Source organism: Malaya genurostris, chromosome 2 (assembly GCF_030247185.1).
Source record: "Malaya genurostris strain Urasoe2022 chromosome 2, Malgen_1.1, whole genome shotgun sequence".
Taxonomy (NCBI): Eukaryota; Metazoa; Arthropoda; class Insecta; order Diptera; family Culicidae; genus Malaya; species Malaya genurostris.
The window spans coordinates 182,105,241-182,120,029 of record NC_080571.1 but is presented as its reverse complement, the minus strand read 5'-3'; the positions used below and the strand labels follow the sequence as shown (position 1 = coordinate 182,120,029).

Here is a 14,789-nt window from a genome sequence, read left to right as displayed (position 1 = left end):
CGTACAACATTTTCAATCCGTTGGAAGATGCTAAAAAACTCGAGTCTCTCAATCTTCGCTCCGCTTCATACTCTGAGTATTTCACGGCCCTTAAAAAAATTTACAGTCTGATAATGATCGTTGCTGTATGGAATTTCCCAAGAGAGAATCGTAAGTTGACAATTATCGCAGAAAATCTAATCGATGATTCAACTTGATGATTCTCATACTAGGTTGCAATATTCCAAAACCTTTGTGTGGAGCATTCACAGATATTTTCATAGACACAACTTATACAAAAGTTATATGCACATAGTTAGAATAAGCGGCAGAATCGGCCGTTTGTTGCTTCAGAGAGGATCCCCACAGCAGCGTACTAACCTTTGCTTCTCAGAAATTTCATCGAGAGAAATTCGCTCTCGCACTGGTGTCTATTCTATGTTAAATGAGCCATGCCGGGTTTTTGTTTTGTTGTTGCGATGATATCCGTCTCTCTTTGATGGCACTGATTCAATCGTGTGATGAGTTGCTGGTGAGCGTTCTTTGATACGATAAAAGCCATCCTTGCAAGAGAGTCCATCACATTACAATAGCTTTCTCCAAGATTTGATAGAACTCGAAGCGTCCCAGACACTCGGACGTAGCACATCACTCTATCCATTTTTGCTTTGACAAATCGCTTCAGTTTATCCTAATACTGTAATCATTTAGTGCAGCGCTCTAGTCAGTGCCACTCCTCCATGTTTGAAAAGCTCGCTTGGCAATTGGTCACTGCCGCGGCTTTTTTTTTTTTTATTTAAAAGATGTTTTTTATTCAGGCCTATTTGCGTACAAGCTTTACGTGGCCGAATTAGCCGATTTTTTAAATAAACAATGTTTTGAAGTGGATCTCGTTGTCACTCTTTTTCTAGGAGGAGAAGAGCTTCCATTTCCCTCCTGCGAGGGTTGAGGGGCACTTTGTTCGTGGCTCGTCTCGTCCTCCATTGCCGCATCGGTGGTTTTGTTGTTGATTTCCGTCTTCTTTTCGTTTTCCTTGTTGTTCGCAGTCTTGAGCTCGTTGCTAGTTGCTGTAGGAGCGCCTTGTTGTACATTGGTTGCAGTTGTTGGTTGGTTTGATGGAGAAACAGGAGTACTACGCTCACTAGTTTTCGTTGTTGAACGGTTGACCTTGTCTTTGGTTGAAGATGTTCTTTTCGCAGTTTCAGTGCAAGGTTTACCGTAGTGTGCAGGTTGTTCACAAAACTGACATGTAACCAGCTGATTTTCATAGGTAATCAGCGTTTTACACGGATGTGTCCCACCTTGACCACAAATGATGTATGATGGAATTGCCTTACGTAGTTGCATACGTACCACTCGCACGCCATTCCGGATGCCGGGGAAAAAATTCCGCCATACTTCTCTTTCGATGGAAAGAACTTCACCGTATTGCGACATAATTTCCCGAACGCACTGATCGCTGGACTGCGGGGGAAGGTCATGCACGCGTACTTGTATGGCGTTGTCCACCATGTGCACAGGAATTTTGTATTTAATGTTGTCACACTCAACGCTGTGCACCTCGTTGTTAACCGAAGCGAATGCAATTGCATCGCTTTCACGTTTAAACATAATGTACACACAGTTAGACGCCTTGTTGAATTGAATCTCAGTTACATTATTAGCGTCTAGATGCATTCGTTCTTTAAGTAAGATTTCAATTTCATTTGCTGCTGGTCTAACTTTGCAACGCTTGAAATCTATACAAATTGAATTTGGCCTTGTTGGCCAAGTTTCAGGCTTTGTTAAATCGTATTTGACCATTCCGTACACTCTATTGTTCACTGCACTGTATTGTCTTTGTTTCTTTTGCTTCGACCGCAAACGATTTTCGACTTTGTTGGCTGAGATGCGAGCACGAACTGAATGCCGCGGCTTTGTTGTTCCTCAGCTTACCGATCTTCTCACTTGTCTCTGACAGCTCAGGTGCTGAGAATCTGTCGTCGGCTGACCGTACACCAAGATTAATCTCTTCAAATGATTCAACCTTTTTTATACATTTTTAAACTTCCAACTTTTTATGTGAAAATGCTGATACTAAAATCGAAATGTATATATTGCACAATTACTGCACTTGAATTTTTTCATAGAAATTCGATCATAGAATCGATCGAATTTCTATGAAAAAATTTAATCAACCGAGATTCGATACGTGAGCCAAAACTCAGTGGAGTGGCTTAGAGTGACCATTATAAAGTACAAAAGTCTGGTGGAAATTGGTGAAATGGCCAAAACACGATTTTCCCGAAACCATAGCTAATTTCATATGCGTTGCCCGAGCGGCGAGAGGGGGTATTTCTTTCAACTCAACGAACTTTAAATATTATTTTTCTTTTCTAAGTTGAACTGACAAATTACACTTTATTATTCCGTTTTTAAATACAATGCATTAACTTCTTTCACCTCAACGAACTTTGAATATTATTTTTCTTTTCTAAGTTGAACTGACAAATTACACTTTATTTTTCTTAACTACTGTTTTTGGCCTGAGTAATGGTGTCCAAGTTTGATTACGGTGTTACTCGGTCGCCCAAGGAGCATTACTCTACAGTAAAATTAAGAAAAAAGCCTCGTCTAAACCAAAAACCGACCCTTTTATACTCCAACCTATGTAGCTAACAAAAACCTCGATCGGTTTCTTCTGGCTGATGCAATATGTTGAAATAGCCAGCCGTGGGCATTACAATGACTCAACTGTTCTACTGCCTGTACTAGCTAAGATAAAGATTTTTATGGAAAAATTAGGGCTGCTGCAGTTACAATGTAAGTAAATGTAAGAATTACTTCTGTATAGTTGATGAATATCGATACACTGTCATCATCGTTATCAGTTATTACTCTACTGGTCTACTGTCTGTACTAGATAAAAATTTCTTTGGAAAAATTAGGGCTGCTGCATGCCCCCTTACTTACTGAGCTTGATGCTACCATCAAGTTGATTGCGCGGGTAATAACTTAACCCGTTATGCTAACTAAATGTAAACCCTAAGATTGCCGTTACAAAAGATTAATAATTTTTTGATCCTCTTTTTTTTTTGTTTACATATTCATTTGTTTTTTTTCTGTTTACATATGCACTTTGTTTCATGTAAATATTTGATGACGTTAGCTTCGCTAACCTTATAATGCCGTAGCGTGTGCTTCCAGTCCAGTCCCAGTGCCGCCTTGTAGTTGCTTTTGTCTGTACCTTCTCTGTGGGGTGGGGATCGAACGGTTGCTAGTCTTGGACTCTGGGTGCCGTGTCATTTCCTCCATGGTAGCTCCTTCTTCTCGTCTGGTTCTCATCTCAGTATCCTTCGGTTTGTTGACCATAGTTTAGGAATTAATCGCTGTTTCGTTTGAGTTTTAATTGTCATCGAAACTACTGCATTATTCTGTCCGATGAGTTGAGGCTTCTAGCGCATCTCCAAAAATGTTTCGTCTGGTTTCGTGGTCGCTTTCCCAATGATCATTGAATTCTTTTCCTTTGCTTGTTTATGGCACTCAGTTGAGCTTTGACGATGTCCACTGAATGAAAGACGGGGTAGTACCTTGTATTGTTGTGGCACCCCCGCGCAGATCATTTCCGACGGTGTCGACTACGTTTACTTCCTTCTTGTCTTATTTCGTGAGAGATATGGGATAGCACTTTGGACTGTTGTGCTGCACCCGCGCATCGTCTTTAACTGTGTTGACTGCGTTTTACTTCAATTCGTTGCTATGGTCCCCAATACCGAATCTGCACCTTCTTCCGATTTACTGGCTCTTGTGTTCATATTTCCGACATCTTGATGGGTCCACGGTCCCCTTTGTCTTCGACTTGCCACCGCATTCGACCACACCCTCTCGTTCTCTTAGGTAGCTTTGCTATGCTACCGACATCCTTCCTTCTTGCACGACCGCGATGAATACGTTGGATGCACACGTTGGCGAGGGCTCCGATTTCTACTAGAACTAATCTCTTCATAAATTTGCATGCGCATAACTATAAATTGTAACTACCACTCAATTGTTATCCTTTCTATAATGCATTATTTCCACTGAGTTTTAACACAAATAAAATTTCGTAAATAATTGAAGACTCATGACTGATTATATATATATATATATATATATATATATATATATATATATATATATATATATATATATATATATATATATATATATATATATATATATATATATATATATATATATATATATATTTCCACTGAGTTTTATACAAATCAAATTTCGTAAACAATTGCAGGCTCGTGTTTTTTTCTCTGATTATATTGCTCGTTTTTCTTATCTCTTGTATAGTTATTTTTGGAGCTCATAAAGAAATCTATCTAATCTATCTTTGGCAATCAACATACTATTAGCTTTCCTTTAAGTTTAATGCAATTAAGTGTATCTGTCGATATATTTATTCGTCTATAATTTATCTCGACTGAATTTCCGTTGAGGTACCCGTCCTTTCGTTGAAGTACCCATCTGCCGACAATACGTCTGTCTGTGGAAATAAAATTTTTATTAAAGTTGCGGCATGCGAATGCTTGTTGCTGGTCATTATGAACCTTTGTCTTATAAATATGTCTGTTTTTTTTTTGTATTCCCTGCAACTCACTTTACATGCCGAATATTTTAGCTTATCTTACCATGAATGCTGCTTACATTGTATTGCATCCAACATCGGAAATCGATAGGCACCACCGCCTTCAGTATTGTTTTCGTTCGCCATTGTCAATGTGACTTTAATTCGCTATGCCGCTTTATCTTTTTAACTAGTAGCACTTCATTTCATTTTTATACTCTTGTATTTTTGTAAAACCTCAGTTGTATGTTTTTTTACGAGCATCATTTTTACCATATGCAGGAATTTTTCAAACACGCTGTGCGCTTCTAATAGTTTTGTTTTCACTACCCCCCACCAGTACGATTTCCGTCGACTACCTATCATTATATAACAGTGAAAAACTACGATCTTGACCGTGGTCATGGTCGACAAACAAAAAGAACAATCATCGTAAACAAACTTGACCTAGTTTTAAATTACTGGTCATTGTATAACACATCTCAATAAGAAGCCCTGCACGAGCAACTTTCGCCCGGAATTGCAATTTTTGCGCTGTTCTTTTAGTATTACCACATCCATTATAACACAGGGGTTTTAAAATTTGAATCGAATGAACTGATAACATCAGTTCCATCATATTATGTGTTGAAAATTATGGGAAACGCAAAACCACTGTTAGAAATCTTTTTTACACGAAATTATTACACCGTATGATATACCACACACACAAATGTTAGCATCGTGTGCAACTCTAACCAGCATAAAATACCAAACTGACATGTAAATGTGATTTATTATTTTGCTACAACTCATGCAATCTATATTAGTTTAATATTTTGATTGGAATCTCGAAATACTTGTTAGTCATAGCAAATTTGATATGTTCTAAACATCTACAAATCATCGTAGGCCGCAATATCTTGACCATGGCCAACACAGTTTCAAATTTCCTAGTATTACATACCATACGAGAATTTAACCTGCGCTAGTAATGTTTCAATCGTTCGCGAAGTCGATCACGCGAAGTTATTACCCTTTATTGTTATTATTATTTACACTGTATGTATCATCATTCATCATACCGCTGCTATGCGCGTGGTTTAAAATGCATTGTTTGCGCTTTTTGTCACTATTCCGGACATGTGCATAGGTTGTTACTTTGAATCGTGGATGACATGTCGTCATCGTGAATGGGTTTCAATATATTTAATTAGTATGAGAAAACGCTCTACCGTTTCATTTGAGATTTATTTGTACTATTTAAGACACTTTGAATATAAAATGCAAAACTACTTGTTCCGATATTTTTCTTATGTTATAGTTGGTTGCAAAAATATGAACCACCAATCATTGCCGAAGCATAAGCGGTTGTCAAATATAAGAGTCAGATATATGTCTGTTTCTTTATTTCATTTCATTCGCGCGCGCGTCAAGTGCAAAAGCTACTCAATGATATTATCGTCGATATGTGTACGTGATAGTATCTGCTGCGTTTGCTCGTTTTGTCAATCTATATATTATGTGCTTTCATTAGCACCGAAATGCTCGCGCGGACGTCGATTCTTAGTACGATCAGAACTTCGTATGCACTCAGTCAATTATGTACCTGACCGCTTTTATTCTAACCGTCTGCTCGCGTAATAAATCCTTTTTTTTCTACTCTATCGTTCGCAAACCTGACCGAAGTGAAGAAATAGAAACTCAAATTTTTAACATGACCGCGGATATCACTGGTACCGACAATGTACAGACTGCTGAGTTCATAAACCTGCCTTGCCGTGCGTTTATTTGTCCACTGTATATATATAAAAAAAATGTAGACTCACCTGATTATAACTGTCTTCATTTTAAATTCACTCGCGGCACAATACCTCCTCTCGAATAGCGTTCCGTATATTTTTTCAAATGTTCTTTTTTTTCACTGTCACCGCAATGCGTTGCCCGAGCGGCGAGAGGGGGTATTTCTTTCAACTCAACGAACTTTAAATATTATTTTTCTTTTCTAAGTTGAACTGACAAATTACACTTTATTATTCCGTTTTTAAATACAATGCGTTAACTTCTTTCACCTCAACGAACTTTGAATATTATTTTTCTTTTCTAAGTTGAACTGACAAATTACACTTTATTTTTCTTAACTACTGTTTTTGGCCTGAGTAATGGTGTCCAAGTTTGATTACGGTGTTACCCGGTCGCCCAAGGAGCATTACTCTACAGTAAAATTAAGAAAAAAGCCTCGTTTAAACCAAAAACCGACCCTTTTATACACCAACCTATGTAGCTAACAAAACCTATACTTATATATATATATATATATATATATATATATATATATATATATATATATATATATATATATATATATCTGGTAGACTAACTACCACCTATAACTACCTACGTGAATTCACTGCGATCGCGTCGCTTATGTACATAATCAATTAATTCGATCGGTTTCTTCTGGCTGATGCAATATGTTGAAATAGCCAGCCGTGGGCATTACAATGACTCAACTGTTCTACTGCCTGTACTAGCTAAGATAAAGATTTTTATGGAAAAATTAGGGCTGCTGCAGTTACAATGTAAGTAAATGTAAGAATTACTTCCGTATAGTTGATGAATATCGATACACTGTCATCATCGTTATCAGTTATTACTCTACTGGTCTACTGTCTGTACTAGATAAAGATTTCTTGGGAAAAATTAGGGCTGCTGCACATAGATCTAAAGTATCATAATTCAGTGGCAAAGTGAACGCATATTGAGAGAACATGTTGACGATCAAAACGAACAGTTTTCAACATTTTAATCATTCTTCTGTGTTGGGTACTACTTTTTGTTTCTGTAATGTATGTTAAATATTGTATGTTTATCATACTTATATTTGCTATAATTTTAATAATTCTAGCGAAAAAAAATCTGAAAAACTACGGCGAATGACCCACGACTGGGCAAAACTGCTAAAGAATTACAACAACAACAAAAAATTTAAACTATGGAAAATGTCATTAACACTCAAACGCTCGGGTTGGGATTTTCATCGATTTTAAAAAAAAATGGTAACTACTGAATAAATTGAACGATCTTGATGCATCTGGTGTCAGAAAAACCGGGTATTCTTTAATTTCATCGGTGAAGAATTTGTTTTTCCTGATAACATTTTTGCATCGTTTCAAAAAAGTCTTTCAGAAGTTTTGTAATCGGTTCCAGTACCCTCTGGGATGGTTGGCCAAATGATTAGTTTATTCAAATTGATGCGTTTTTGTAAATCTTGTACATTTCAGATTGTTCCAGAACTGTTCCCATATACATTGTTAGTTTTTTAGATAGAATACCCCAAATGGCAAAACCGACTTACCCCAAGGCGATCTGGAATAACACCGGTATTTTTGGACCATATCAACACCGATGAGGGCAGAATGAAATTAAAGAGTACCCGGTTTTTCTGACACCAGCTGCATCAAGATCGTTCAATTTATTCAGTAGTTACAATTTTTTGAAAAAAAAATCGATGAAAATCCCAATCCGAGCGTTTGAGTGTTAAGTCAAATTCAATTACTCTGTACGATAACATATCATTTTTGACATTTTTTACTGAGGCAGTAGTTTTCATTGATATTTTAAATAATTTAAATTTATTGAGTTTTGTCGCAGAACCCAATTTGTAAGAAATTCCGTTAATTTATTAGGTCAGATGAATTATTTACCAACAGGTCCGCTATCGCTAAATGTGTCAGCATCATGTCTATTCGAGAATGAGTTTTAAGCCTCCGTTTTATCAATAGTGTAAGCACTGTTATGTTTCCTATGGCAGACACAATCATCAATACACTGTAATTAAAGTAATAAATTCATTGATTAGTAGTTACTAGAGATGTATGTTTGACATAATAATTCGACGGTTATACTGAAATTCGTTACAACTAATGAAGGCTTTTGACTATTAACACATAGATCAATAAGTCCCGAGAGTAAAGCAGAGATGGCGCTCGTAGTAAACCAGTAACCACGTCTTTCTAGAGTACTAACCTTTGCTTGAAACGGGTAAAAATTTTAGGTCGATCCGACCAGAATCAGCTGAGTTATCGAGGTTGGAGTAATGTCGTTTTGTAGTTTGTTTAAAAAATGGAAAAGACCGAGTTTCGTGTTTTGATAAAACATTGTTTTTAATGGGTAAAAACACCGTGCAAGAGAAACAATGGATTGAAAAATGTTATCCGGACTCTTATCTATCAAAAGCAATGATTTGTCGGTGGTTCGCCGAGTTTAAACGTGGTCGTACCGACACAAATGACGCGGAACGCTCGGGTAGACCTGTAAAAGCCGTTACACCGGAAAATGTGAGTGAAGTGACAAAAATTATAATGAAGTAAAGTGAAGCTCCGTGAGATTGCTGAGGAGGTGTGTGAGGCGGGTGTGTAATGTCAGATACATAACTGGATGTCGTGAATACGAAAACAACTGACATGTTCCTTAACACTTCCGAATATCAATAGTATGAATTATGCAAGCATTCCCCTTTTTCACATTTTCGCAAAAACAAAGAAGGCTTCACTTGATCTCGATTTCTGTGAATTCCACATAGCGAACAGTGCACAAATCTAACCAAACTGTTCTTGATTTGCACTAAACTGACGTTCGATTTGCGAACAACAAATCCTAATAGTTCTTTAGAAAACTTTTAGAGAGATTAGAACGGCTGATTTGGTGTAATGCTCCCCACCGTTGTTTTTTCACCAATGTTAATGACTGGCAGCTGTGACGTAATTGCTCTTGTCGAAAGCGAAACTAGCTGTGCAGACGACACAAAACACATCTGCTCGCAGTGGCGATAGAATCCAAACTGATTGAATTTTTGCATTTTTTGCATAAATATCTGTTTATTAATCTTATTTTTGTGTATTACTTCAACATTTTACAGTACAAGTGTTTTGACCCTTTGACCTTTCATCTTTGTTGTTCATACGATTCGTTATTAATATTAGGTGTTTTAGTTACTCTTGTTTTACATACTAATGTTTAATCATAATATTTATTTGTTTCAATTTTTGTTAAGAGATTTCTTTTTATGTGATTTCGTTTGTAGCTTTTTCACTAATGGGCGGTCCTAACGGCTTCAAAAATAGCCGCATACAGAATTTTAATGTCGATTATTTCATTTCGGATTTGCATTTCATTGAAAGGAACTATAGGGTGATTTTTTAAGAGCTTGAGAACTTTTTTAAACAATAAAACGCATAAAATTTGCAAAATCTCATCGGTTCTTTATTTTAAACGTTAGATTGGTACATGACATTTACTTTTTGAAGATAATTTCATTTAAATGTTGACCGCGGCTGCGTCTTAGGTGGTCAATTCGGAAAGTCCAATTTTGGGCAACTTTTTCGAGCATTTCGGCCGGAATAGCCCGAATATCTTCGGAAATGTTGTCTTCCAAAGCTGGAATAGTTACTGGCTTATTTCTGTAGACTTTAGACTTGACGTAGCCCCACAAAAAATAGTCTAAAGGCGTCAAATCGCATGATCTTGGTGGCCAACTTACCGGTCCATTTCTTGAGATGAATTGTTCTCCGAAGTTTTCCCTCAAAATGGCCATAGAATCGCGAGCTGTGTGGCATGTAGCGCCATCTTGTTGAAACCACATGTCAACCAAGTTCAGTTCTTCCATTTTTGGCAACAAAAAGTTTGTTAGCATCGAACGATAGCGATCGCCATTCACTGTAACGTTGCGTCCAACAGCATCTTTGAAAAAATACGGTCCAATGATTCCACCAGCGTACAAACCACACCAAACAGTGCATTTTTCGGGATGCATGGGCAGTTCTTGAACGGCTTCTGGTTGCTCTTCACTCCAAATGCGGCAATTTTGCTTATTTACGTAGCCATTCAACCAGAAATGAGCCTCATCGCTGAACAAAATTTGTCGATAAAAAAGCGGACTTTCCGAATGGACCACCTAAGACGCAGCCGCGGTCAACATTTAAATGAAATTATCTTCAAAAAGTAAATGTCATGTACCAATCTAACGTTTAAAATAAAGAACCGATGAGATTTTGCAAATTTTATGCGTTTTATTGTTTAAAAAAGTTCTCAAGCTCTTAAAAAATCACCCTGTATAAGGGTGCTGTACGGGATTTATTCCTGCCTTTCAGAAGGACCAAATTGTGGAACTCACTATGATATTAAACACTGTTCGGAACATTTTCCTCGAACGATTTGTTGTACAGCAGCAGATATTTTGTTCTCTTCCTCAGAACGTGTTCTGATTGGCTGGTATTGACATGGGTCAAATGAGACAGGTTTTTCAATAGTGTACTATTGAAATACTTCAATACTTTTGCTATACACGTTTAAGTTGAAAAAATTCGATTCTATTGGTAGTTAGATTATATAAATCCTTTCACAGATCACTGAGCTATGAGCTTTAAAAATACGAGAAAGGCAAACTCGTTTATTCCAAACATTTCAGAAAAGTTTAATTTTGAATTATTTGAAATTATGTCACAAAACTGAAAATTTTATCATAAAATTGTGATCATATTTCCGATGGCATGCAGCAAAAATTATGTTGATTCGTTAGATACAACAATAGATATTCACGATCAAAAACTTATTACTCTCTCAGAGGGTAAATTTTGAAAAGGCACTCCATAGTAAAGTAAGTCATATTCACGACAAAAATGCTCCACGGAAAAAGATTTGGCTCAAATGAGGAGGTCATCGCTGAAACTAAAGCTTATTTTGAAGCGAAAGATATTTATTTTATAAACATGGTATTGAAAAATTGGAAAAACGTTGGAACCATTGTATCACCCTAAAAGGTGATTATGTTGATGAATAAAAAAAAATTTGCAAAAAAAATGTTGTTTCCATTGTTAGTCTCGGGACTTATTGATCCATGTGTTATGTTGAAACATATCAACACTGCCTTGATTCGCTAGTTGGACTATGACTGCACTCCATCTAACGAATCTTGTTCCTCAATCGAAATGACTGGTGTGGGGAACAGTTTTTTGGCATTGTAAATGCATTACTTTTGACAATCCGGGGCCCGGTTTTAATCAATAAACCCTGGTTATCGAAGAGCAATATTTGTAGTCGATTAGACTCCAGATTTATGACTAGCCCGGCGTTGCTCGATAATGTTTCGTGAATGCAAAACCTTAAAAAATCCAGAAATTGTCCTGCGGATTGAAATATTCGGATTGTGGTGCAGCACAGCTTAGCCGGCTATCCGATTGAACAATACTCCGTACATATTCAGATTGCGCACGGCCAGTGTTTCATCTCAGATCTCACAATAAACATAATTTTCAATGTATTCACGTCAAATCGGGTCAGTTTTATGGTTGGCCCCTTTTTCAAGGACATTTAATATATCTTTCTCTCTATAAATACCTCTGAGATCCAAAAAGTATATCTGTTTGTAACATATTTGCTTTAACGTTCTTCGTCACAACTGATTAACAATCTCTTGCTACTCCCTCCTTGTTATGAAAATTCTTATGATCTCATTATTTAACGTAATTGCTCAAGATTTTTTGTCTAATAATGATTATTTGATAACGAAAGGCTGTTTATCATTATAACTACATTCGTACATCAGAATAACGATTCAATTGATAAAAATATTGTCGTGAATTTATTTTAAGCACTTTGGATCGACAGTCTTCTCAACTTTCTTCATTTTTTTTTTTCATTTATTTAATGGAGAAAAGCCATTGAAGTGAACTCCTTTAGAGTTTTTTCACAGGCATAAAAACCATTCTTCTTTATTACCAATGTATACTATAAGCACGTACCAGTGAGTTTTTTACTCTTTTGAGGATCCTTCATAATTAGTTATGTTTTATTAATTTTTACTTGTAAGTGATTATTTTATCAAAGATCATTTATTACAGGACTGATGATGTTTAACGATGCTTGTGGTAGTTGTTGATGATTGGTTGCTGATGGCCGGATATGGAGTTTGGTTGTGGTTGGCGAGGAGTAACGGTTCACTCTATGCAGTTGGCGGTGTGGAGGCAGCGATCTGTGAGGTTGAGAGCGAAAACCTGTTTTAATCCACCTAGTGGTGTAATGATGCCTTTCTCATATCAATCATGCTATCATATACAATACTGTGGTATTCTTCAAAATTATTTTTCTTCGATTCTTAAAAGAATAACCGGAATAGATTTGTTCTACCGTCTACTGATAAAAACTATCAATTGGAAAGAATTAGACTTTTTACTGGTTTTCGCTCTTTTCAGTGATGGTATAAAATTTTTAACACACTTTACCCTATATTTCCGGATCCTGAAGTCGAATCCTGACGAAATTCAGGAATTACGTATGGGACCACAGGACCTTTCATTTGAACCTAAGTTTGTGAAAATCGGTCGCGCCGTCTAAAAAAAAAGCCGTTACACCGGAAAATGTGAGTGAAGTGACAAAAATTATAATGAAGTAAAGTGAAGCTCCGTGAGATTGCTGAGGAGGTGTGTGAGGCGGGTGTGTAATGTCAGATACATAACTGGATGTCGTGAATACGAAAACAACTGACATGTTCCTTAACACTTCCGAATATCAATAGTATGAATTATGCAAGCATTCCCCTTTTTCACATTTTCGCAAAAACAAAGAAGGCTTCACTTGATCTCGATTTCTGTGAATTCCACATAGCGAACAGTGCACAAATCTAACCAAACTGTTCTTGATTTGCACTAAACTGACGTTCGATTTGCGAACAACAAATCCTAATAGTTCTTTAGAAAACTTTTAGAGAGATTAGAACGGCTGATTTGGTGTAATGCTCCCCACCGTTGTTTTTTCACCAATGTTAATGACTGGCAGCTGTGACGTAATTGCTCTTGTCGAAAGCGAAACTAGCTGTGCAGACGACACAAAACACATCTGCTCGCAGTGGCGATAGAATCCAAACTGATTGAATTTTTGCATTTTTTGCATAAATATCTGTTTATTAATCTTATTTTTGTGTATTACTTCAACATTTTACAGTACAAGTGTTTTGACCCTTTGACCTTTCATCTTTGTTGTTCATACGATTCGTTATTAATATTAGGTGTTTTAGTTACTCTTGTTTTACATACTAATGTTTAATCATAATATTTATTTGTTTCAATTTTTGTTAAGAGATTTCTTTTTATGTGATTTCGTTTGTAGCTTTTTCACTAATGGGCGGTCCTAACGGCTTCAAAAATAGCCGCATACAGAATTTTAATGTCGATTATTTCATTTCGGATTTGCATTTCATTGAAAGGAACTATAGGGTGATTTTTTAAGAGCTTGAGAACTTTTTTAAACAATAAAACGCATAAAATTTGCAAAATCTCATCGGTTCTTTATTTTAAACGTTAGATTGGTACATGACATTTACTTTTTGAAGATAATTTCATTTAAATGTTGACCGCGGCTGCGTCTTAGGTGGTCAATTCGGAAAGTCCAATTTTGGGCAACTTTTTCGAGCATTTCGGCCGGAATAGCCCGAATATCTTCGGAAATGTTGTCTTCCAAAGCTGGAATAGTTACTGGCTTATTTCTGTAGACTTTAGACTTGACGTAGCCCCACAAAAAATAGTCTAAAGGCGTCAAATCGCATGATCTTGGTGGCCAACTTACCGGTCCATTTCTTGAGATGAATTGTTCTCCGAAGTTTTCCCTCAAAATGGCCATAGAATCGCGAGCTGTGTGGCATGTAGCGCCATCTTGTTGAAACCACATGTCAACCAAGTTCAGTTCTTCCATTTTTGGCAACAAAAAGTTTGTTAGCATCGAACGATAGCGATCGCCATTCACTGTAACGTTGCGTCCAACAGCATCTTTGAAAAAATACGGTCCAATGATTCCACCAGCGTACAAACCACACCAAACAGTGCATTTTTCGGGATGCATGGGCAGTTCTTGAACGGCTTCTGGTTGCTCTTCACTCCAAATGCGGCAATTTTGCTTATTTACGTAGCCATTCAACCAGAAATGAGCCTCATCGCTGAACAAAATTTGTCGATAAAAAAGCGGACTTTCCGAATGGACCACCTAAGACGCAGCCGCGGTCAACATTTAAATGAAATTATCTTCAAAAAGTAAATGTCATGTACCAATCTAACGTTTAAAATAAAGAACCGATGAGATTTTGCAAATTTTATGCGTTTTATTGTTTAAAAAAGTTCTCAAGCTCTTAAAAAATCACCCTGTATAAGGGTGCTGTACGGGATTTATTCCTGCCTTTCAGAAG

General features: G+C 36.8%; 1 protein-coding gene across 7 annotated transcripts in view; it reads right to left on the bottom strand.

Annotated features, from left to right (window-relative positions):
• LOC131432617 (adipokinetic hormone/corazonin-related peptide receptor variant I-like) overlaps window positions 1–14,789 on the bottom strand; it is a 581,002-nt gene that overhangs the window by 308,725 nt on the left and 257,488 nt on the right. For all 7 annotated transcript variants that reach the window (XR_009229920.1, XR_009229919.1, XM_058598991.1 and 4 more), the window contains one exon: window positions 8,263–8,386. Coding sequence is in view for 5 of the 7 variants with exons in the window: in XM_058598991.1 (XP_058454974.1) it covers window positions 8,263–8,386 (124 nt within the window). In the remaining 2 variants the exon portion in view is untranslated. The remainder of the gene's footprint in view (window positions 1–8,262; window positions 8,387–14,789) is intronic.